This window comes from Sarcophilus harrisii, chromosome 4 (genome assembly GCF_902635505.1).
Source record: "Sarcophilus harrisii chromosome 4, mSarHar1.11, whole genome shotgun sequence".
Classification (NCBI taxonomy): Eukaryota; Metazoa; Chordata; class Mammalia; order Dasyuromorphia; family Dasyuridae; genus Sarcophilus; species Sarcophilus harrisii.
The window spans coordinates 351,686,694-351,713,802 of NC_045429.1; the positions used below are offsets into that span (position 1 = coordinate 351,686,694).

General features: G+C 32.6%; 1 protein-coding gene across 5 annotated transcripts in view; it reads left to right on the forward strand.

Moving 5' to 3' along the window:
• The window catches only part of BRIP1 (BRCA1 interacting protein C-terminal helicase 1), a 378,898-nt gene that overhangs the window by 50,939 nt on the left and 300,850 nt on the right, over window positions 1–27,109 (forward strand). For all 5 annotated transcript variants that reach the window (XM_031966520.1, XM_031966525.1, XM_031966521.1 and 2 more), the window contains one exon: window positions 18,721–19,011. In XM_031966520.1, the coding sequence (XP_031822380.1) occupies window positions 18,721–19,011 (291 nt within the window). The remainder of the gene's footprint in view (window positions 1–18,720; window positions 19,012–27,109) is intronic.

Genomic DNA, 27,109 nt, shown 5'->3' on the forward strand with positions numbered 1-27,109 from the left:
ATTTTCTAAATATGCAAAGAGTGATAGTTTTATATTTCTTCATTGACTATTCTAATTTCTTTAATTTCTTTTTCTTCTCTTATTGCTATATCTGACATTTCTTTTTTAAATAATAGTTTTTTTATTTTCAAAATATATGCAAAGATAGTTTTTAGCATTCACCTTTGTAAAATCTTTTGTTCCAACTTTTTCTCTATTTCTCCTTCCCTCCATTCCCCTAGACAGCAAATAATCCAATATATGTTAACCATTTGCAGTTCTTCTAAACATATTTCCACATTTATCATGCTGCACAAGAAAACACAGATCAAAAAGAGGAAAAAAGGAGAAAGAAAGAAAAAAACAGGCAAACAACAAAAAAGGTGAAAATACTATGTTGTAATTCACATTCAGTCTCCATAGTCTTCTCTCTGGATGCAGATGGCTCTCTCCATCACAAGTCTGTTGCAATTGGTCTGAATCACCACATTGTTTAAAAAAAATTATATCCGTCAGTTGATTATCACATAATCTTATTGTTGCTGTATACAATGTTCTCTTGGCTCTACTCACTTAACTTAGCATCAGTGCATGTAAGTCTCTCTAGTTCTTTCTGGAAATCATCCTGTATAACTGACATTTCTAATATAATAGTAGAGATGATGATAGGCAACTTTGCTTCACCCCTAATTGCATTGAGAAGGCTTTTAACTTATCCCCATCATAATATTTGCTAATGGCTTTAGATAAATATTACTTATCATTGTAAGGAAGGATCCATTTATTCTTATGTTCTCTAGTGTTTTTAATAGAAGTGGGTGCTGTATTTTATCAAAGGCTTTTTCTATATCTATTGAGATAATCATATGATTTCTGTTAGTTTTATTACTGATATGGTCAATTATGCTAATAATTTCCTAATATTGAACCTGCCCTGTATCCCTGATATATAAATAGTACCTGGATATAGTATATTTGATCCATGTGATATATTGCTATAATCTCTTTGCTAGTATTTTACTTAAATGTCTTACATCAGTATTCATTAGGGAAAATCGCTTTATAATTTTCATTCTCTGTTTTGGCTTTCTTATTTGGGTATCAGCACCATATTTGTGCCATAAAAGGAATTTGGTAGTTCTCCTTTGCCTGCTTTTCCAACTAGATTAGGTAGTATTGAGATTAATTGTTCTTTAAATGTTTAATAAACATTTTTTGTGAATTCATTTGGACCTGGGAAGTTTTTCTTAGGAAGTTTATAGGTATCTTGTTCAATTTATTTTTCAAAGATTGGATTATTTCAAGTATTTTGTTTCTTTTTCTGGGTGGTTTATGTTTTTGTAGGTATTCATTTCATTTAGATTGTCAAATTTATTGGTGTATAATTGGACAAAATAGTTCATAACAATTGTTTTAATTTCATTAGTGGTGAATTCACTTTCATTTTTCATACTAGTAATTTAGTTTTATTTCCTTTTTTAAAAATCAAATTAACCAATCATTTCTCTATTTTATTGGTTTTTGCATTAAGCCAGATTTTAATTTTATATTTATTAGTTCCATGGTTTTCTTTCAGATTCATTAATCTCTCCTTTGATTTTGAAGATTTTGAATTTGTTGTTTAATTGGATATTTTAAATTTGTTTTTTTCTAATTTTTTTTTTACTTGCATGCTCCATTCATTGACCTCTTTTTCTCTATTTTATTGATGTAAGCAATAGAAATATAATGTTTTCCCCAAAGCTGCATCTCATAAATTTTGGTATGTTGTCTCATTGTCATTTTCTTTAATGAAATTATTTCTATGATTGTTTCTGTGATTTGTTTTTTATGATCTGAAAAGGATGCATTTACTATTTTAGCTTATCTTCATTTACTTGTGATGTTTTTATGCCCTAATACATTTTTTTGTGTAGGTACCATGCACCGCTAAGAAAAAGCTATATTCCTTTCTGTTCCTATTCAGTTTTCTTTAGAAATCTGTCATATCTAACTTTTCCCAGAATTTTATTCTTCTCTTTAACTTCCTTCTTGTTTGTTGTTATTATTGTTGTTGTTTGATAGATTTATCTAGTTCTGAGAGGGGAAAGTTGAGATCCATCACTAGTAGAGTTTTATTATCTATTCCTCCTGTAATTCATTCAACTTGTCCTTCAAAAATTTAGTTATCATACCATTTGGTACATATATGTAGCGGGTCACAGTCAGTGGGAAAACTCTGGATAAGATATAAGACCTTCCAGCCCAGAGGAAACTTGCTAACAATGTTTGGTTTGGCTCCCCATCTCCCCTAAGGGCTTTCGGCCTTCCTGAGAAGTCAGGGGCAGTGACAAACTGTGTTGAGATTGAAGCAGAGTGATAGCAGGTGGAAAGAGTGATACCAGGTGGCAACTACATAGCAATAGCAAATTGTTTATGTAGTCCCACGTGTTCAGTGTTGCTTTTGTTATATTATAAAAAGAGGAAAAGCCCTTGAAATAAACAGATTCCATTTTTCCACTATCCTCGGGAGTCCCACCTCATCACTTTTCCACTAGGATAGTATATTTTAATCACCCCAGCGTGGGGGCTCTAGAAAGCAATGGTATGTTTTGTCACCCACACTTGGGGGCTCCAGAAAGCAGGACTCAATATTTTAATCACTCCAACTTGGGGGCTCTAGAAAGCAGGACACAACACATATATGTTTGGGATTTAAATGACTTCATTATCTATTTTTAAGCAAGATATAATTTCCTTCTTTATTTCTTTAAATTGGATCTATTTTTGCTTTTGCTTTGTCTGAGATGATAGCAACCCTTCTTTTTTTTGCTTCAGCTTAAACATAATAGATTCTGCTCCAATCCTCTACCTTTATTCTGTATGTATCTCTTTGTTTCAAATGTGTTTCTTGTCAACAATATAGCATAGGATTCTGGTCTTTAATCCATTATGCTATCTGTTTCTGTTTTATAGGTGAGTTCATCCCATTCATATTTATACTTGTGATACCTGTATTTTCCTGCATGCTACTTTTGTTTAACCCCCTTTCTCTCTTAGTTCGTACCCCTTCCTTCCTCACAAGTGTTTTACTTCTGATCACCGCCTTACCCAATATATTCTCCCTTTTATCAGTCTTCTGTCCACCTTCTATTGTCCTTCCCTTTTTCCTTCCTTATAGGGTAAGATAGATTTTTATATCCAATTATTCTGTTTGAGCCAATTTTGATAAGAGTAGGGTTTAAGCTTTGTCCATTACCTCCAACCACCATCTTCTTCATAATAGCCCTATCATGCCTCTTTTCTGTGGGATAATTTACCCCATTCAATTTCTCCCCTTCTTCCAGTCAGTTTTCTTTCTTACCCCTTTATTTTGTTTTTGGGGGTATCATTCCATTCAGGTAACTATAGTTTTATACCTTCTCTCTTTATAAATTCCTTTTATTTGTTTTTATAGTATGAAAGTTGTTAAAAGTTACAAATGTTATCTTGACATATAGAATTATAAACAATTTAATGTAATTAAATTTCTTATATTTTCTTTTTTTTTTTTTGGTAACTTTCTACTTTTTTTTTTTTTTAAAGCTTTTTATTTACAAAGCATATGCATGAGTAATTTTTCCAACATTGACCCTTGCAAAACCTTTTGTTCCAAATTTTCCCCTCATTCCCCTCTACTCCCTCCTCTAACTGGCAAGTAGTCCAAACAAGTTAAATATGTTGAAATATATGTTAGATCCAATATATTTATACAGTTATCTTGTTGCACAAGAAAAATCAGATCAAGAAGGAAGAAAAAGAAAAACTGAGAAAAAAAAAAACAAAATACAAGCAACTAACAACAGAGAGAGTGAGAATGCTATGTTGTGTTCCACACTGTTCCCATGGACCTCTCTCTGGGTGTGGATGGCTTTCTTCTTCACAGCACAAGTGGAACTGGTTTGAATCATCTCAATGTTGAAGAGAGTCTTGTCCATCAGAACTGATCTTCATATAGTCTTCTTCTTGCCATGTAAAATCATCTCCTGGTTATGCTCATTTCACTTTGCATCAGTTCATGGAAGTCTCTCCAAGTGTCTCTGGAATCATCCTGCTGGTTGTTTCTTACAGAACAATAGTATTCCATAGCATTCATATACCATAACTTATTCAGCCGTTTTCAAATTGATGGGCATCCACTCAGTTTCCAGTTTCTAGCCACTACAAAAAGGGCTGCCACAAACTTTTTTGCACATGTAGGTCCCTTTTCCTTCTTTAAGATCTCTTTGGGATATAATCCCAGTAGAAACACTGCTGGGTCAAAGGGTATGCACAGTTTGATAACTTTTTGAGCATAATTCCAAATCGCTCTCCAGAATGGTTGGATTTGTTCACACTTCCACCGACAATGTATTAGTGTCCCAGTTTTCCCCCATCCCCTCCAACATTCAGCATCATCTTTCCCTGTCTTAGCCAATCTGATAGGTGTGTAGTGGTATCTCAGAGTTGTCTTAATTTGCATTTCTCTGATCAGTAGTGATTTGGAACACCTTTTCATGTGGCTACAAATAGTTTCAATTTCTTCATTTGAAAATTGTCTGTCCCTATTCTTTGACCATTTATCAATTGGGGAATGGCTTTGAACTATTATAAATTTGAGTCAATTCTCTATATATTTTAGAAATGAGGCCTTTATCAGATCTTTTAGATATAAAAATGTTTTCCCAGTTCATTGCTTCCCTTCTAATCTTGTCTGAATTACTTTTGTTTGTACAAAAACTTTTTAACTTAATATAATCAAAATTATCTATTTTATGATCACAAAGATTTGTGAACTTTGGTCACAAATTCCTTCCTTCTCCACAAATCTGAGAGGTAAAGTATCCTATGTTCTTCTAATTTGTTTATAGTATCATTCTTTATGTCTAAATCATGAACCCATTTCAACCTTATCTTGGTATATGGTGTTAGATGTGCCTACTTTCTGCCATATTAGTTCCCAATTTTCTCAGCAGTTTTTGTCAAATAGTGAATTCGTATTCCAAAAGTTGGAATTTGGTTTGTCAAATACTAGCTTGTTATAGTCATTGGCTATTTTGTTCTTTGAATCTAACCTATTCCACTGATCAGCTTCTCTATTTCTTAGCCAGTACCAAATGATTTTGATGACCACTGCTTTGTAATATAGTTTTAGATCTGGTACAGCTAGGCTACCTTCATTTGCTTTTCTCTTCAATTATTCCTTTGAAATTCTTGATCCTTTTGTTCTTCTAGATGAATTTTTTCTAGTTCAGTAAAATAGTTTCTTGGGAATTTGATTGGTATATCACTAAATAAATGGATTAGTTTAGGGAATATTGTCATATTTATTATATTCACTCGACTTATCCACAAGCACTTGATATTTTTCCAATTGTTTAGATCTTACTTTATTTGTGTGGAAAGCATTTTGTAGTTTTTCTTATATAGTTCCTGATTTTCTCTTGGAAGATAGAATTTCTTACATTTTCTTGTTTCATTTTTGCTTTTTATGTTTCCTTTAAATATTGTATTTGAAGGTCAAATTTTTTAATTGGCTCTGGTTCTTTAATTAAAAATGCTTGAAAATCTTAATATTTTGTTAAATGTCCATTTTTTCCTCCTGAAGGGTTATGTTTGGTTTTGCTGGGTAGGTAATTTTTGGTTGTAATCCTGACTCCTTTGCCTTCAGTGAGCTTTTGTACTTCCTTTTCCATTTGACCAATTCTATTTTTTAGGGAATTATTTTCCTCAGTAAATGTTTATATAATTTTTCCTATACTATTGATTCTTTTTTTCCCTCTGGCATTACTTTCATTTCTTTTCCCAGTTTTTCTTCTACTTCTTTAACTTGCTTTTTTAAAACTCTTTCAGGTATTCTATTTGGGCCTGAGACCAAATTACATTTTTCTTTGAGGATTTACATGTAGTCATTTTGCCATTGTTTTTCTCTTTGAAGTTCATGCCTTGATCCTCCCTATCACCCTAGTAACTTTCTATAGTGAAGCTCTTTTTAAATGTTGTTTTCCTCTTTTTTTCCTGTCTTTTTTCTTTTCTTCCTTTTTTTTTTTTTTTTTTTTTTTTTTTTTTGGTGACTTGCTATCCCAAGCTTTTTGTGTTGGAGCTGTGGATCTTAACTACTATCTTTCCCTGAAGGACTTAGATGCTTGCTTTCTTTGGAGTGCAGGCTTCCCTTCTGGTTTGATTTGGACTAGGTGAGGCCTCCCTCTTGGCCTTTTCTGGGTGTGAGGTTTAGCTATTGGCTTATTCCAGAGATGGAGCTTTCTTCCTATAACAGTCTTTCTGATGGCTGGCTCAGAAGTTGTGTTGCTGGTCCTTCCCAGGCTTGGGCTTTGCTGTTAGGTTTCTATGGAAATAGAGCCTCTCTGGTAGCCGAACATGGAGGAGAAATTTTGTTGCTGATCTGTTCCAGCGGCCCTGTTGCTGGTTGCTATGGAAACAAGGCCTCTCTGCTGATAGTACCCAGAGGCACTTGGTCTTGGCCAGTCCTTGGGCAGGACTTCACCACTAGTCAGCTGTGAGGTTAAGGCCTTGATGGTGACTTGTCTTGGAGGTAGGATGACCAGGATAGAACCTTGCTGTGTTCCACAGATTGCTGGAGGGTAGCAATTCATTGGTGGATTGCTTTAGACTTGGAGACTTGCTTGCTGCAGGCTGCTGCTACTATTGGTCTTCACTTTCCTATCCCAGTGAAACAAAACTTTTCTGCCTGGCTTATTTCTGATTTGGTTTTAATAATTGTTTGGAGGAGAATTTGGGAAGCTTCAGAGAGTTCCTTTCTCACTCTGCCATCTTGGCACCCAAAGTTCTTCTTAACTTTTTAAAAAATAGTATACAATATGTCATAAATTCAGAATATTCTAAGACTGACTCGTCTCTCCTTTTGAATCTTCTCTTGTTCTCTTCTTTGCATTCTTAAGTACTTTTTTTTTCTCTTTTCTTACATTAGTATCACTATTTGCCACTCTCTTATTTTATTAGGTTATGAACATTAAATTGTGAACTCCTTGAAGGCAAGGACTGTATTTCTTATAGCTCAGTAATATTCCATTACATTAATATAGCTTATATAATTTTGATAATCATACTGAAAGAATATAATTTTTAAGCCATTCTTTAATTGATGGGAATCTCCTTAGTATCTAGTCTTTTGCCACAACAAAAAATGTTGCTTGGAATATTTTTGTACATAAGGTTCCTCCCTTCTTATTTTGTTCTCTTTGAAACATAAGCTAATATAGTATACTAGGTCAAAGTGTATATATGTGCTTTAGTGATTTTTTGGGTACAGTTCCAAATTGCCTTCCAGAATGGCTGGACCAGTTTACAACTCCAGTATTTTAGGGTGCCTATCCTCCAATATCCTCTCTAACAATTGTTATTTTATGGGTTTTTAAAAAATATTATTATTATCACTTCAATGAGTTTGACTTGAAATTTCAGAGTTCTTTTAATCTGCATTTTGGATCATTTTTATCAAGTTGTTAATAGCTTACTTTTCTTTTAAGAGATATATTCTTTGTTCATTTATTTATTGGGGAATACCTCTTGTTCTTATTTATTTCAACTGCTTCTTCCTTTACCTTTTTTCCTTTTTCCTTTTGACTGCATTGATTTTGATTGTATAAAAGCTTTTCAATTTCTTTTTCTCATCAGAACTATCTGTTCTATATTTTATAAATCTCTCCATCCCTTATTTAGTCAAGAGCTCTTCCTTTGCATTTTTGCCCAAGATGTCTTCTCCCTTTCTCCTCTCTTTGGTTTATGATGTGATCTTTTATAGTTAGGTCACATCTGTTGAAGCTTATTGTTATATATAATGTAAGATATTGGTCTAAACGCAACTTCTGCAAGACTGCCTTTTATTTTTCTTAACATTTTTAAAAAAAATAATGAGTTCTTTTCTCCAGTAGTTAGGATCATAAGTTTTATTGAATACCATGTAGATTTTTCCTAATCTGTCAATCAAATTGTTAAATTGTCTACTTTTGAATCTAATCTATCCCACTGATCAATTTTTCTACTTTGGAATTAGAATGAAACAGTTTTGATGATTACTGCTTCATATTATAGTTTGAGATCTGGTACTACTAAGGCCCCTTACTTTCTAGTTTTCTTTCATATTTCTTTCATATTCATATTTCATATTGCTGACCTTTTGTTCTCCCAGATGAATTATGTTATTTTTTTTTCCTAGCTCTATAAAATAGCTCTTTTGGTAGATTCATTGCTAATGGCACTAAATTAGCAAATTAATTTAGGTTGTATAGCATTGACATTTTAAAAATTACATTAACAGAAGATATGACCAATTTGTGTTTTGAGTTGTTTAGGCCTATCTTTATTCCGTCAAGACATGTTTTCTAGTTATATTCTTGTGTTTCTTTTGGTAAGTAGGCTTTTGAATATTTTATATATTCTGTAGTTATATTGAATGGAATTTTTCTTTTTTTCTGTTGGGCTTTGTTGGTAATGTACAATGATCATTATTTAAATGGGCTTATTTTATATCCTCCTACTTTATTGATAATTATTAATCATTTCAACTAAGTTTTAGTTGACTTTCTAGGACTCTCCAAGCAGATAATTATGTAATATGCAAAAGACGGCAATTTTCTTAACTCTTTTCTGTGCTTAACTTACTTTTTTATATTGCTATAGTGAACATTTCTTGAGCTTAATAATAACTATAATATAAATTATTTTATTATTAATCATAAATATAAATGGTACAAATACATTTATATTTACATCCTTGGAATAGCTAAGGGGCACAGTGAATAGAACATTGGGCCTGGAATCAGGGAGATTTATCTTCCTGAGTTCAAATTTAGCCTCAGATGCTTACCAGCTGTGTGACCCTGGGCACGTCACTTAATCCTGTTTCCTCATTTGTAAATTGAACTGGAGAAGGGCAAACCATTTTACTGTCTTTGCCAAGAAAAGTTCAAATAGGGTCACAACTGAAAAGACTCAATCACAAAAAATGGCAGTAGTAATAGACATCTGTGCTTTACTCCTGATTTTGTTGGAAAGGTTATAATAGGGTTTCTTCATAATATATAATGCTGATTCTTAATTTTAGATAGATTTTGTTATTTATCATTGAGATATTTTTAGTCATCCCTGACTCTTTGTGATCCCTTTTGGGACTTTTGTGGTGAAGATATTGAAGTGGTTTGGCATTTCCTTCTCAAAATCTGAGGAAACAGAGGCAAACAGGGTTAAGTGATTAGCCAGGATCACACAGCAAGCAAGTGTCTGAGGTCAAATTTGAACTCTGGTCTTTTTGACTCTAGGCCTGGAACTCTATCCACTGCATTACCTAGTTACCCATTTTTAACAAGATAACTATTTATCATCTTAAGGAAGGTCCATGTGTTTTTTTAAGTTTTTTTTTTTTTTTAAATCGACATGAGTATTATATTTGTCAAAAGCCCTTTCTGTATTTATTGAATAATCATATGATTTTTATTATTTTTCATATTGATATAGTCTATCATGTTTATAGTGTTCTTAATATTGAAGGAATACTGCATTCTTGGTATATAGTCAGCCTAGTCATGTAACAAAGTTCTTTCTTTGTTTTGCCTTTCCCTGGTTTAGGAATTAAAACCATATTTGTATTGCAGAAAGAATTTGTTAGTATTTTTAATTTTTTTTTGGCTGAGGCAATTGGAGTTAAGTGACTTGCCCAGGGTCACACAGCTAGGAAGTGTTAAGTGTCTGAGACAGATTTGAACTCAGGTCCTCCTGACTTCAGGGCTGGTGCTCTATCCACTGTGTCACCTAGCTGCCCCAAGAATTTGTTAGTATTTAATAATTTTTCCTTTATTTCTTCTTCATGTGTTGTCAGGTCTCCTTTTTCCTTTTTTTTTTTTAGTATTGATTCTGCCCCCCTAAATGATTATCTAATGATTAGTTTTTCAAAAAATATTTACTAGTTTTATGTGTAATTTTTTTATTTTCAAGGATTTTTTGATATTATTTGAATTTTTTTATTTTGAAGGTTTAAATAATTTTTTTAGTTGCATGACAAATTGATTCATATGTCCTGTCTCTTTTTTTGTTAATTAAAGCATTTATAGATATGCATTTTCCCCAGTGAACTGTTTTGGCTGCTTCTCAAAAATTTTGTCAGCTTGTTTCCTTGTTATCATTTTCTTGGCTGAACACATCTGTTGTTTCTATATTTTGTTGTTTGACTAACAGATTCTTTAGGATTGTTATTTTTTTTTTATTTAAATGTTAATCCTTTAAAGGTTCTTTCTTATTTATAATTTTTATTGTGTTGTGGTCAGTAGAGAATAAACTTAATATTTTCACTTAACCACATTTCTTTAGACGTTTAATGCCTTAGCAGTCAGTTTTTGTAAAGGTGCCATAAATAGCTAAGATTTATCTTTATCTAGATATCAGTGTGGACATAGTGTTTTTGCTTTCTATTTCTATTTAATAATCACCAGAAATCTGTCTTTGCCAACTAAAAATGTTCTATTCAGGTCCTTAACTTTTTTCTTAGCTATCTTTTTGTCCAAAAGGGGATCATTGAGGTTCTCAATATTTGTAATTTTGTTTATTTCCCTGATATTCAATTAGTTTTTCCTTTAGTATTTTAACATAATTTTATTTGGTGCATATATATTAAGTATTGCTATTATGTCATTGTCTATGGTGCCTTTGAACATAATGCAATTTCCTTTTTTTCTTTTGTGTCTTTTTACAGCCATTTCTTCTGAGATTGTTATCTTTGCTTTTTTGAGTCAATCTGAAGCATAAATATTCTTCCATTCTCTAATTTAAGTTTTTGTGAAACTTTATTTCAAATGTGTTTCTTATAAACATACTACTGGATTCTGCTTTCTAATCCATTTGGTTATCCCATTGTTTTTATAGGTAAAATCATCTTTGCTAAAGATGAAAGCTAATTATGCATTTTTCTCCATCATACTCTTATTCTTCTTTCCTCTTTTTCTCCCACTTCCTTTCCCTACTCTTTACAGAGAAGAAACTGATAAAAGAATGGATATGATCAGTGTTAGTGATCTGTAAGTCAAGCAATATGTTTTGATATCACTTCTCTTGATATCTTTGATATCACTCCTTCTCTTGCCCAAAACCTGAATGCTGGTTGCTTTGTTTTGTTTTTTCTTTTTAGAACTCCTTTTATGATATAGCCTTTTAATCTGAAATTGGGACTGTTCCATCTCTTTTGACCATCTCTCTTATCTTTAGCTCCCTCTGCCTGTTTTCCTTTTGAGTTTAACCTATTACACAGCAAATTTTTTGTGTAAGTGTAGTTTGTTTGCCTCAGTTTCTTGATCTGCAAAATTGGATTAATAGTAGTACCTACCTCTCTCAGGATTATTGTGAGGATCAAATAAGACAATAATTTGAAATGCTTAGCATAATGTCTAGCTAGCATTTAGTAAGTGCTACATAAATGATGATTTTTATTATTATTGTTATATCCCTTTCTACTTCCTTTAAGACCACTAAAACCTAGACCCTTAGTCTTATTTCATCATCCTTTTGTCCTTGAAATAATTTTGCTTCTCAAAATACTTGTTTTTTCGTCCCTAGCATAAAGTAAGCCCTTCATCGTCAGTTAGCCTCTTCCAATTACTCAAAATATATTTAATTTTTTTTTTTTTTTACTTTGACTCCCATATTTGCATTCCAGATTTTTTATTCAGCTACTGATTTTTCCTCAGGAATACTTGAAAATCCTATGTGTGTATACTCGATCTTCCCTCCTTCACTTCCTCTCTCCCTCCTTTCCTTCCTTCTTCCCTTCCTCCTTTCCTTCTTTCCCTCCCTCCTTTCCTTCCTTCTTCCCTTTCTCCCTTCCTCTCTTCCTCCCTTTCTTCCTTCCCCTCTTTCCCTTTTGCCCTTCCCCTCTCTCCCTGCCTTCCTTCCTGTCTCTCTCTGTCTCTCTTTTTCTCTTCCTAAGTTTCTCTTTCCTTCTCCTATTTCCTTAGGAGATGACTGGTAGATTCATTCTGTTATTTCATTGCTTTCCTACTTCTAATAAACTTGGGATACTTTCCTTTAAGATTTCTTGAAATGGAATACCTAGGATTTTTATATTATTTTTAGGGAATCTGATGTCTCAAATTTTCTCTCTTTGACCTGTTTTCAATCAGTTGATTTTGGTAATTGGTACCTTGCATTTTCATCTCTCTTTAAAATTTTTTCACTTTAAAAATTTTGCCCTGCTCTTGTTATTTCATAGAGTCTGCATGGTTCTTGAATTCTGCCTGATTCATTCTAACTTTAAGGGAATCCAATATTTGGGTAAAGAAGCACTTGCTTTTCTAAGATATTTATTCTTCATTTAATTCTTTCCTTCAAAGCTATTATTTGACCTATAATATTTTTTATGAAAATCTTTTGGAAAGAAATTTTTTTCCTTCATTTCTTCAAGGTGAAATTGTAGGCTTTGTGGCCAAGCCATTTTTATTCCCTTTCTTCCCCCCCACGAATCTGCTTGTGGTTGTTGTAGAGTTACTCTCTTCTTTTGGGTTTATCTCTTGGGATCTATTGATTTATAATATTTCTATATGTTACTCTGGGTCTTTTTAATCTTTATCCCTATCTCTAGTTTCTGATTTAGGATGTCCCCACATCCAGGTTCTGCTGTTTTCTATTCTTCCTACACTTTTGAATGGCATGGATGGGACCAGAATTCCCTAATGAATTTCATGGATTCCTGCCACTGGTTTCTAGTTCTCTTTGTGTGTTTAGTATGCTGGAGGACTTCAGGCTGTGCCCATGATCTGCCATCTCTCTCCCCCTCTTCTCCTCCCTCCTGCCCCAGGGCTTTCTTAGTGAAGGTACTGTTATGGCTTGGTTTAGGATACTAACATAAACTTGCAGACTGTTTATTTGTGAGTCTGTTGCCTTCCCTGGAATGATTACTTTCCCAGCATCTATAGCTTTTTGCTGTCTTTTTGTGCAGTCTTAGGCTTTATGATATTTCTATTTTTCCATTTGTCTTCCTCATTTTTTTTTTTTTTATTGGTAGGGGGAGATCCTATACCTTGTCACCTTCTTACTCCTCTTAAATTGAAAAAAAGAAGGAAAAAACCCCAAAACTACATAACAAATATGCATAGACCAGGAAAATAAAATCTTACCTTCACTATTTCCAGAAATATCTATCTCCTTTTCCATTTTAAGTACAGTACTTCTCTGTAAATATAATATGCCTTCTCTTTGGTCCTCTGGAATCATGGCTTTCCATTTCATTGATGAGAGTTCTTAAGTATTTCAAATTTGTTTGTATTTATAATGTTGTTGTTGTATAAATTGCTTTCATAGTTCTACTTTCTTCATTCTGTATCAGTTCATATGAGTCTTTCCAAGTCTCTCTGAAATTGTTTTGTCATTTCTTGCAGCATAGTAATAATCAATTATATTAATATATCTTAATTTGTTCAGTCTTTGCACAGATCTTTTTTATCTTCTCCCCTATATCAAGTAGTAGTCATAGTTGTCATAATTATCATCATTGTGGTGGTGGTGTGGTGGTGGTAGTAGTAGTAATAATATACACTTACATAGGCTTCTAATTTTATTTTTATTTTCAGTTCTAGATCTTTGACTCCCTTCACTCCTGTAGAGAGTTGGAACTCTGGAAAAGTGTACTTGAAACAAGGATACTTGCAATAGGGTGTTTACTCAGTGTGATTGATGAGATAATGATTCTCTAGTTCACATATACTTATTACTTAGTTTGATATGGTGATGTAATGGTTCTACAATTGGCACATGCTCAGTGTGCTGTAGTGATGTAATTGTACTAAGGTATTTAAGGGCTGAGAAGACGGGAGACAGGAGAGAGTATGTGTGTGCTTGAGCTCAGACTCCAGACTCCATCCCTGATCATCCTCATAGTGACTCTACTGCTAAGACCAAGGCTTGTCCAGAGGTCCTCCCGAAAGCTAGCCCAGACATTATACATTCCCTCCCCCTGTTATACTCAATATACATATGAAGTCATGTAAAACATAGTTCTATATTACATAGGGTTTTAAGATTTGTAAAACATTTAATACTCATCTAATTTGATCTTTATAATAAACCTGTGAAAGAGGAAGTGCACCTAATATTTTCTCCATTTTATAAACTAGAAAAATAGAGCTTAGAGAAATCGACATGCCCAGATTCACATAGATAGGGAAAAATTCAACAAGGTTATTTTTGTTCCAAGTAAAATGTTCTTCCATTATACCATTATGCTATGGAGGTAACAGATCAAAATGATCATTTAAATGGAGGAAATTGTATATGAATATTTCTGGCAGTAAAATTCCAAGATGAATTTTGGTTGCTGAGGGAACCATGATTTTAAATTATTGGTTAGATCAACTCAACAGTCATACCCCTTAGGCACTTCTTTTTCTGACTCACTTAAAAGATCAGGTTGAGTTTCCTTGCCTTTGGTTAAAATTAAAAGGCTCTAGAAATTCCTTGGTTGTGAGGAAAAAAAGCAGTCTCCCAAAGTCAGATTCTGCCACCCAGTACAGCCCCATGCAATTTCTGGAGATTGCAAGTTATTAGGAGGCCTTTGTGTTTATCTGACTTGACCTGGAGCTAAATTGGCTGTGAATGAATAATTTCAATATCTTTAGCTGACTCATGGTTAACAGTATGTTTATCAGAAGGCCGATTGACAATTTTATCCCCTCAGAACAGACCAACCAGCTTACAGGTCAATTTACTTCTCTGCTAATGGCTAAGAAAAATGATAAATTAATAGTGTAGCATTATTAAATTTGTAAGTGCTTATTAGTGTGATACTCCTGAACCAGAGGGAGTCTATATACAGTGATCTATATAGACCTATATAGAGGTCTTACCCTCTTGAATGGATTGGGAGACATACTATTTTTCACCAAGACCCTTACCTATTTTTCTGCAACTTTGAAAGTCACTGACTTTTATAGTGTTCTTTGCAACTGAGAATAACATTTTCTGCTACCTTACTTGAGACATTAATTTCTTAACATTTTCCATTTCATGTTGATAATTTCCATGTTAGTTCAAATATAAGCCACACTTTCCCTTCAAGTCTTGCATATGCAAAAACTGAATTCAGATAACTCTTAGTAAGAAAGTGGTAAAAATGACAGAACTCTGATGATACATATTATTTTGATTCAAAAGATATGACAAGCAGTAAATATGTATTTAAACACCAATTTTATATAATATTTTAAAATATATATACATATTTGTGTCTATATGTGTGTGCTTGTATATACATATATGAAAAAGGAAATATATATATGCACACACGTAATATATCATATATATATATATTTGCATGCATGTACATTCTTATAGGTATATACATATGTATATATAACTTTTTTTTTAATGCATTGTAGCTAGTGGCCTAATTTTGTACTGCTATGATATATAATACTATAAAGTACTTCCTAAATATACATGGCTATACCTCTTATATGTTTATTTGTTTAAACATTTTCATTTATACATTTTTCTTTTATATGACAATTCTGGATCTACTCTATCATTTCTCTCCCCCCCTTCCTAATCCACGTCAGTCTTCCCATGTATCAAAAGGGAAAAAATAGGTTAAACAGTATCATCAGAGACATTGATCATATCTGATAGCATATGCAATGTCACATACCCAGAACCTCCCCTACCTCACCTTTTTTGGGTACGGAATTAGTTGTTATTGCATAACATTCATATATTTCATTATATTATTCTTATCATTTTATTGTAATCATTGTGTATTTTACTCTTCTGTTTATAACACTTCAACTCATAAATGTCCTTACATAATTAAAAAATTTTCTTATATTCATTTTTTACAATGCACATACTATTGTATTACATTCATATGTCACTGTTTAGTCATTCCTTAATAATGGATACCCACTTTATTTCCATTTCATTATTATCACAAAAGATGATCCTTAGGAATATCTTAATAAATTTTATATCTTTCTTTTTGTCTTTGACTTCCTTGAGATATATGTCATAGTAGGGATATCTGTGTCAAGGAGCATATTGAATCAATTTTTTTTTCTCGCAGTTCTAGATTGTTTTCTAGAATGGTTGGATCAATTTGTAGCTTATTGGTATTGTGGTACTGTGCACCGAAGAGTTTAACTGTTAGTAGGAACATATGTGTTAAGAAAGGAATTATTCTTTGATAATAAATGAAGAAGCCTTCCTGCTTTCTGTTTCCACTTCTCATTCACTGTACTATTCTAAGGAATTTTTCTATTGTTCTAGCATGTTAGACTGGCATGTTAGTCTCTTTATAATCTCCTCCATGATGCAGTATATGTTTACCAAAAAGAAACAACAAAATATTGCACGCTTAAAAGTTTCAAAATTAAAAAGTACTATAGTGAGGGTAGGTTTTTTGAAGTTAGTTCTAAACTTTGAATCCTTTGAAGCTTTTAGCTGCTAAACATTTAATTGACTAACCCCCAAAGTATAAACTCACTACTGTGAGTGCTAAGACTTACTTTAAAAAAAATAATAAAATTGAAATAAAAGTTTGAAATGCAAAACATGTGGCAAAAATGTTATTACTTAAGTTTAGCTGTTGAAAAAATTATATCCAATACCTAATATCTCTATACCCTGGGAAAGCATTACTGTTCTAGATTACCTTTATGTTTTTATTTACTCTTTGCATTTAATGAAACATTGGGGCCTTCCTCTCTTCTCCCATGAAGGATGAATTTTGCTATAGTGTTAACAGGGGAAAGCTGAATTAAGAGAAAAGATTGAGTATAGATTTAAAAGTCTGATGTATGAAAAAGTAAACTGATTCTGCTGCTTAAAGTTACATTAATTCTTTTAATATGTTAATTAGTGTGATCATTTCAAAGAGAAAAAAAGAATTTGGTCAGAAATATCATGATATAATTTGCATTACAGTTTTCTGTGTGACCATAAACTGAGTCGGATATTGCCACATATGTAACATACACCACATGTCAGCTGTTTCCTGCCTCACTGCTGACAAGAGCCCCATTCATAACTTCTCTTTTTATCCTTTCAGTGAATAAGTAATTATTCAATATAGAAGGCAGGATATTTGGAACTAGCTATTTAATGTGGCAGCACACCGTAATGAAATCTGCTGTTACTGGCAACCTGATAGGAGAGTGTAACAATTCCAGCATGGCTGTAACTTTATCTACTTTGACGGGACTGTTTATTTGGCACATCAGTGAACCTTTTATCCCAGTGAGTGACAGATCTAGAAGGGTCACATTTACATCCATTCTATCATGTATTGTCATATTTAATGGCGGACAAGGTTGAGTGGGATCGGGAGTAATTTGAACTTGCTTTTCCACAGAGTAGAGGCTAAAAGACAGCTTGATCTCCCATATTGTGGTGTAACACATGCCATGACTTGCATTTGTTTATGAAGGATAATCTTACTGATTACAATTAAAAAAATCTTTGAACTGTCAAATATAGCATATTGCTCTCTGTCCTATTAAACTAAAACCTTCCAATATGAACTCTGTTAGACTCATGTGTTGTTTAGCTTTTTCACTCCAGTGAAAAATCCTACAAACAATCAGGCTTTTCACAGACTTTATACCATTTCACTTTATTTTTCTCACATGAATCTGTAGTCTGCTACTTTTGTCTCAGAGACTGAGGGAAGAAAGGGAACTATGCTTAAGGACCAAGAAGTGGGAAAAGCCAGTTGGGTTCTGTAATGCAGTGTTAGAATTTTTTCTTTTCCAGGATTCAGTTCCTTATAATTATGAACCATGAAATACTTGGTAAGAAGTAAGATGAATATTGAACTATGTAGCTAATGTTGCCTTTTGGTGAGATTATGAAGAAACAGGCTAGACTGTGGTAGACTGTTTCAGTGGATAGAATTTTCATCTGAAAAAGATAAAAACCTCTTCAGAACAATAATTTGATATGTTTAGGAATTTTTAAAAAAATCTATTCTGTATGATAATGATAATGGAAAAGAATTTCCATGAAGAGTAATTGAATTTCAGTTATATTAGCATCAAATAAACAATCTTTATTCCTTGTCAGAATTAATACTATTTTATTAACCTTTCTATTTTTCCTAGAATCAATCTTACAGTATTTTCTAAGTTTGCCTTCTTTTTTCCCAAAAGCTAAAGTTGTCCATTTTGAGATCTTTGTGGCAAAATGACATTAAGTTCTTCTTTTGTAAATTGTATAAAGAAAACTTTGTTTTTGTTTTACTGGAAAATCATAGGATATTTGTCTCACCTTTTGCTTGATTAGAATCTCTTCTATTGGGCCATGTTATAAACATAAAATAGTAAAATGATAGTACCAAAAAATTCACTTGAATTAAGCCAGTGTTAGAATTAATGCCTTTTTTCTTAATGTATTTTTAATGGGGAAGATATGAATGATTACACTTTGACTGTTAAATTCAAAATATAATTTTATGTCTAAGGTTCAGTATAATTATATAAAATTTGTTGGAAGTTCTTTTTAGATTGGCAAAGGACCAATCATCAGTGTAGTTTATATTTTATTTTTAATATGGACTTATCCATACCCACATGATATTCTTTTTTACATTTTATCTATTTTGGAAGGAATTTTAGATCTTTTTAAAAACTCATTTTTACTTGACAGTTGTGATTCATTTTTTGATCATTTTGTAATAGATTTTATGAGGGCATTATAGAGAGTAATATCATAAACAAACTTTTTTTGTTGTTACAGATTCTTGGTCCTTGTACTCGCTGTTCCTGTTCCACTAAAAGTGAGAAAAGTAAAGATGATGATAATATAACGAAGAAAGAACATGGGGGAATATGCAAGACACCTAAAATATTTTTTGGGACTCGTACACATAAACAGATAGCTCAGATTACTAGAGAACTGCGGAGGACAGCATATTCTGGGGTCCGAATGACTATTCTTTCTAGCAGGGATCATACTTGTGTCCATCCTGAAGTAATCGGTAATTTCAACAGGAATGAAAAATGTATGGAGCTGATGGATGGAAAAAATGTGAGTAACCCAGTTTTGATTTTTTTAGGAAAGAATAAGGCATAAAATTTTCAAGATGTGTACATTTATGTTTAGGATAATAAGTCAACCTTAATAACTTATTAAATCCTCATGAACAAAGTGAGTATCTGCGAGGACCAATTCATAAAAAAAGATTTATTATCAGTAAATCTTCATTATCATCACAGTAGGTTAAAATTGGAAGACTTAGGACTAAAATTAATATTTTAGTTTGATTTCTAAGCCACATGTTCATTTGCAAAAATTCTAATTCTTCTTTCTGCTCCCATATAAATTTTTTCAGTTCTCAGGTTATTAGAAGTTACCAAATCTTATGCTTTTAAATGGTATTTATTCAAGTACATGCAATTAGTTTATCTTGAGAATGAAAAAAAAATATTTTGGTTAGTTAGATTTTATCTTTATTTCTACCAAGCATAAAATAATCATTTTAGTTGAATGGGAAATGTTGCTATAAGCATTTTGTTTTAAAATTGAGTTTATTACTTTGTCTCTGAAAACTTTTTTTTTAGTATAAATGGATGAAATACTTTAAAAAAATTATGAGAGATATTGAGATTTTCTTGAAAAATTTAGAAAAACCTATATTCAGCTTGGGTGGATTATAAAAGAAAATCTTACTAATTTAAATGAGATTTTATAAATTGGTTGTAAATTAATTTGGGAATCTATATTCTAGTACAGTTACAAGTTAGCTTCATTGCTTAATATTTTACATCTGGAATTATATCCAGCAATCAGTTAGAGAGGTACCTTGGATGAAAGAGCATTGGTAACATATGCAGAATGTCTAATATCTTATGGAAGTAATATTATCTTTCATCTAAACTTTTAATCAAATCAAGGTAATGTTGGTCATACCCAGAGGCCTTTGGATAAAGGTCTCTAAAGTTTAATTTCATCTATTACATTTTTTTTTCTGTATGACTTGAGTACCCTACTTTTCTTTTTTAATATTGTTATTTGTTAGATAGTGATAAATAAGTGAATCTACTTAATCTTCAAAATAATCTTAAGTGAATTAAAAAAAATTTGAGAATATGGAATAAGTTCTAAATAGTTATTTATTCAAAAACACAGTGGATCAATAGAAGAAACATGAGAGTCTTAAGACTTTTTTTGAATATATTGTGGAAACCGACTGGCTGTTAATTTGTCTTAAATTCTTTCTTACATATAAGGCACTCTGAAATTTTCTACTCTGACATTTCTTTTGAGGAAATTCCTCACCAGATATTTTTTGAAAGAATATATATTTGTATGCTATACAAAGAAAGAAATACAAAAATGACCAAGTAGAGACAGAACTCACCTAATTATTCAGACCAGAAATTCTATTTTAGACTTCTCCAATAAATTTTAGATATTGATCAGCAGAATTCCTTAAATGTTTAAAAAAATTTTTTTAAAACAAAAGTTTTTTTTTTTTTAATTATAGCTTTTTATTTACAAAACATATGCATGTTTTTCAACATTGACCTTTGCAAAACCTGTTCCATATTTTCCCCTCTTCCCCCCCCACTCCTTCCCTCAGATGGCAGGTAGTCCAATACATGTTAAATATGTTAAAATATATGTTAAATCCAATATATGTATACATATTTATACAATTATCTTGCTGCACAAGAAAAATCAGAGCTGGGGGAAAAAAAAACCTGAGAAGGAAAGCAAAAATGCAAGCAAACAATAACAGAAAGAGAGAGAGTGAAAATGCTATATAACAAATCTTGTATAAAAGCATCATGTTAACAATATTGCTTTGCTTTCATTTATGGAAATGTTATCAAGTTACTAACTTTGTCTTCAATCATGTCCCATCAATTAAACTTTAAAAATTTGGGAATATACGCATTGTTTAAGACTTTAAATCAGCTTTCCCTCAAAAGTTTGAAGTCAACAGACTTAGTCATGGATGGTTGATTTTGTTCTTATTTATGATGAATATTCAATAATTGTAGTAAATAATGGAAATCACCTATAAAATAAGTAATTAGAGGCAACATTTGGGATTTTGCGAGTATTTCATAGCACATATTTTCAACTGGTGATAGTCTTTCTATAACAAAAATACAAGTAGTTGGAGACATTTTGTCATTATTATGGACACTGGTAAATGTCAGCATTATTTTGTCACCTACTATCATATAATTTAAATTTATTTCATGCATTTACAATTTTCAAGTTATTTTTGTCTAGTAGTTAATTGTCTCTCACTGTGCCTGCCTACACAACTTGGTGGGTGTGAACACTGAACATTTGCTTTTCTTGCTCTTGGACCTTTAGGGTAATTTGGTATTGTAATGAGGACCAATTACACTGTCACTGTAGGTGTCTGTGTTTACTGAACTTGTTTCACCGAAGTGGGAAGATAAATAGATATCTGACAGTTTGAGTAAAAAGAGCTGGAAGTGTGATAACACTTCAGTGACAACCTTTCTTTAGGGTTGTGTTACACTTAAAATGGATGAGCTTTTCTGCTTTTGCTATCAGTGTTCGTGTGGGTGTTGGTCTAAATGCCCTGAAAGTGTAAACTTTCTGATTTTTGGCTTGATCAGAGAGGACATGTGTTTTTGTTCACTGTTTCCTTTGCTGAAGCACTTTTCAGGAAAAAGAAGTCAATTGGCTGTATGAAATTAGCCTTTGTTTAGTTAAAGAAAACAAATTTAATTAGATCCAGGTATATAAACACTAAAAAAATTAAATGTATAGGAGTATAGGAGTGGCTGCCCTTTGCCAATCAAAATGAGATTTCTCATTGTGCTACTTTGAGAGCTGAGAGTCCTCAAGGTATAGAGTCTTAGAGCTGGAAAGAACCCTAGAACTTCCCATGTATTAGACATCCACCTGGTACGTGCAACTTTCCTGGTACACATCTTGTCCATGAATTAGCTTTCAAGACCAGTGGACAAGAGACTACGAAGATGGTTAAAAGGCAGATTAGATGAATGTTACTTTCTTAAGTGCAGTTTGCATAATAAATCTTTCATGTCTGACTTTTTTTTTTTTTTTTTTTTTTAAATTGCACAACAACCATATAGAATGTCAATGCTAGGAAGAGACCCTGGAGATCATCCAGTTCAACTTCCTCATCTTACAGTGGGAAATAGCCCTAGAGAGGGAAAATGACTTGTCCAAAGTTGCCCAGCTATATAGTGGCAGAACTCAGATATCCCGAATCTTAGTTAAATTCTTTTAATTTAAGGATTACATGGTACAATAGAGCACCAGATCCGGAATCAGAAAGATCTGAGTTCAAATGTGGCCTGAGAAACTTATTAGCTACGTGACCCCAGATAGGTTACTTACTCTCTGTTTGCCTCAGTTTCTTCAATTGTAAATTGGAGATACTAATAGCACCTACCTTCCAGAGTTGTTATGAGGATTAAGAGGTGATGTATATAAAGTGCTTAACACAGTGTCTGATGTGTAGTAATCTTACATTCCTTCTTCTTTCCTTACCACTACAGCATGGGAATGGGCTACTAAATTAGAGGTACCTATCAGTTCTGTGATCGTTTTTGCCATCTTTTTGTATATACAGGGAAGAGTAAAAACTCAGTATTTTCTATTGCTGTGGTAGGAACTAGTCTAACCATTCATTCTTGTATAAGAAAGAAAAGTTATAAAGGATGATAGAAGAGAGGAATTAAAAAGAAAAAAATATTTTTATAGGAGGAAGCTGACATAGTAGGAAAAAGAGCACGAGTATAGAGGAATGAACATTTTGTAGAAAATGAGTCGAACAAAGAAGATTCTGTAATTCTTTGTATTCAGGCATTTTTTTTACCCCTGGAATGCAGACCGAACAGGTCGAATAAGGGTATCTTTGGATGAATTATTCATTCTCTATTCTTTACATTTTATATGTGAGTGTGTGTGGGGGGGGGGGTGCGGGGGGGTATAGTTCATGTACTTTGAATAGATCTTTCCTTTGGTTGTAAATAACTAGATATACTTATCTGGCATAGTGATGATAATAGGTAAACCATTTATGTCCTCTCTGTAGAAAATATTTCAGACCACTTTTCATTATTTTCAGTGTTGTTCAAAAGACACTAATGGCAATTCCCTGCTTAGCAGTCCCTTCTAATATGAAGAAAAATGGTAATAATACTAATAGCAAAATGTATAGCACCATCTTTGTGCCATGCACTCTGCTAAACCCTTTACAAACATCTCATTTAATTCTAACAAACAAACCTGAGATGAAGGTGCTATCATTTTCCCCATTTTTTGGTAGTTGAAAAAACTGAGACAAATCGAAGTTACTTGCCCAGAGTCCTATAGCTAGGAAGTATCTTGTATTTGAATTCAGATTTCTCTCACTCCAAGCCTTCTGCTCTTTCGTCTTGTATTATCTAGCTATCTCAGTGATATGGGTAAAGTTAATTGATTAATTCGTAGTTCATGGATGTATAATATTTTTAAATAGTATTTTATTTTTCCAAGTACATGCAAAAATAGTTTTTAAATTTACCTTTGTAAAATCTTGTTTTGCAAGTTTTTCTCTTCTCACCCCTCTCCCCTAAGACAGCAAGCAATCCAATATAGGTTAAAAATATGTAATTCTTCTAAGCAAATTATGGATCTATTATCTTATCATGGTAGACATTCTTTACACTGGTACCTTTTTCATTTTTTGTTTTTTTCTATATTTTTTAAAATTAAAAAACTTTAAATTAAGCTAGTAAACATATTTTTTCTTTAGCCCCACTCCTGGGGAAGGAGGGGCAGAAAGGAGGGAATCTTGTGACATATATATATATAATCTTTGTATATCTTCTCATTCTTAAAATCCTTGAACGTGTTTATTGCAGATACATCACCTGAGTGATGTATCCAAAGTGTTTGGGGCCTTCTTTTATATCTTTTGAAGAGGGCACATGACCAATCTATCTTTTTTTCTCATCCCCTTTTGCTATATAATTGGCCCATCCCTTTTTCAATCTTAGATTTCTTGGATGACATCCTTTATTTAATGGCTCCTGTACTATTCTCTGTTGTGCTATGTGGCAACTTATTCATATATTCCTATATGTTCCCTTTTTACTAAGGGATACCCACAATATACGTGTTAACTAATTTTCATCCTACTTAATTCATTTATCCATCCATGTTACCATCTGCTCTACCATTGCTACCTTATTCCTATATGGACTGACTCCTTTATATCACAGTACCTTGAAAATACGTGCCTCAGTCCCTGCGAAAGTTAATCCATTTAATTTTTTATCTAATTGTGTTGATTATGGATTGAATGAGTGTAAATTTACTTAGTCCTTTATATTTAGTCAGTCCTTTGACGGTACTTTAATTCTTTAATTTCATTTTCAAATTCCATTCTGCAATCCATCCACATGGGCACATTGCCACCTCACACATAGACCTAACTTCTTGCTGTGGGTACAGTAACTAAATCAATAGCCCTGTTGCTTTTGGGAAGAACATTTGATTGACTGCTTTGAGGTTCTTCTACTCATCTCTGTGACTCTGTTGAACAAAGTACCCCTTGGCCATCTTCTCTTATATTTATTGTCTCATTTTAAAAAGTAAGTTCCTGGAAGATAAGGACTTCTAAAGTTTTTTTTTTTTAATTTGTAACTTAATGTTTAGCATAATGCACATAGTAGGCCCTTAATATATGCTCTCCTATTTATTCATAAAGATTAATGTAGAAATGGAAAATGTAGTCCTATGGGTTGGTAGTTATTGCTGGTTCTTTTGTTTCTTTTTTCTTCTCTTTTTTAAAAAGTAGCATTAATATCCATACTTTTTAACCAAGCCTCCTGTTTCAGGAGGTGCCAAACACTCCCAATGGTGTTGCCTCCATCATAGACCTCGTCTGTATATAGCTAATTTCTTCTAACTTTTTTTTTTTTTTTTTTTTAAATATCCTTTCTGTTTCTAATATGGTAGTTCTTCTGTCATTGTCAATAAGTATTTGTTATAACAATCTTGACAAGTCTTTTGCATTTCTCATCAGTTCCTTGTCTTCTAGTTTTGTCCTTTCATTGTCTTTGGCTGCATTTGATTTCACCATAAACTTTCTGTGAATTTGCTTCTACTGTTTGCTCCCTTGTACTTCTCATAATCTTCTACTTTTTCCTCCGTTAGATTTTACAAACAAGTTTATATTCTAAACTGTTGTTGCCTATCACTGCTATATTTCTTCTTGGAAGATTATCAAGTGACTGAAATACTTGAAAAGTTCTTTTGGTCTTCTTTATGTGGAGATTAACTTGTATTGGTTAAACTTCCTTAGGAAATGTTAACAGCTTCTATGTTTGTTCTTTTATCCATTTTTCATTTTCATTGGTAATAGTTTTTTAAGTGGGTTAGATAGAAATTGTTTTAATTGAACACCATATCTTCTCATTTGCATTTTAGTTTGGCATTTATTTTGATAATTATTAAGTTGGTGGTCTGATTGTACACAGAGAACTGATTCATAGTTCCTCTGTTGTGCTCCTCTATTGGGCACCATTTGTTTCTTGTGTATTAAGATGTTGCCATTTTCATTTTTTTAGTAATACTCTTTACCTAATTCTTTTTGTTGAAGAAAGTTCACAATATAAAGCATGAAGTTTCTGTCCAGATTGCAGACTTTTGGCTTTTTTTATTTCCTATTTTAAGTTCTATATTGTCCTTCTCCTTTCATTGCTGAATTCAAGTACACATGACTTAATTTAGAGGCTATTATTGAGTTTTTTGTAGTTTTTCTGTTTCTCTGTTTCTTCAACCTTTGCAATAGATGTATAAGCAACAGTTATTTCTATGATGGTCATTTTCTAAATGCTCTTCATGAATACTGCAATATAAGATGATCAAGTGTTCCATGAAATAATGTTTCTTAACTTCTGTGGATACATAATAAATCCATAAATTCTCTTATTTACTCCTCCAAGAAGAGCTAAATTTCCCTTTCGCTGCAACTTCTTTTTGTCTTCTATCTTCATTTACAGTGAGAATACCAATAATGATTTGCTCACAATAAGATTACCCAGAGTTTTTACAGTTTTTGAATGATATAACAACTCTTCTTAGAATCTTTTCACTCTTCCTACTCTTCTGCTACTGCTATCACAAAAGGGGCCACAAAGAAGTGAGGGCCATTTTATGGTTTTATATTTCTAGGTTGCCTTGGTCAGAAAAATCCCTGACATAATGTCCAGTTTGTTGGCCATGAGGATCTTTCTATGTAATTCTACTGGACCTTATAAAACACACAATCTGTTTCTAGTACTATATTTGAATCCTTTCTAACCAGATAAGATCTGACAAAGCTCATATTCTACTGCCATATGTTTTATTTTATTTTTTTTATTTAATAGCCTTTTATTTACAGGTTATTTGCATGGATAACTTTACAGCGTTAACAATTGCCAAACCTCTTGTTCCAATTTTTCACCTCTTACCCCCCACCCCCTACCCTAGATGACTGCCATATGTTTTAAAGATACAGGGTCCCCTCCACACCTGAATGAGGACTTTTTTCCCCCCATCTAGTAGGTGCCATTGGGTGAATATCAGAGAACATAAAAGATGTGATCTTGCCTTTGAATAGAGAATATATGTGGACAAGGCAAATTTAGCTGTTTTTGACCAATCATTATTTTTTTTATTTTTTTTTTTATTTAATAGCCTTTTATTTACAGATTATATGTATGGGTAACTTTATAGCATTAACAATTGCCAAACCTCTTGTTCCAATTTTTCACCTCTTACCCCCCCCCCTCCCCCAGATGGCAGGATGACCAGTAGATGTTAAATATATTAAAATATAAATTAGATACACAATAAGTATACATGACCAAACTGTTATTTTGCTGTACAAAAAGAATCAGACTCTGAAATATTGTACAGTTAGCTTGTGAAGGAAATCAAAAATGCAGGTGGGCAAAAATGTAGGGATTGGGAATTCAATGTAATGGTTTTTAGTCATCTCCCAGAGTTCTTTCTCTGGGCGTAGCTGGTTCAGTTCATTACTGCTCCTTTGGAAATGATTTGGTTGATCTCATTGCTGAGGATGGCCAGGTCCATCAGAACTGGTCATCATATAGTATTGTTGTTGAAGTAT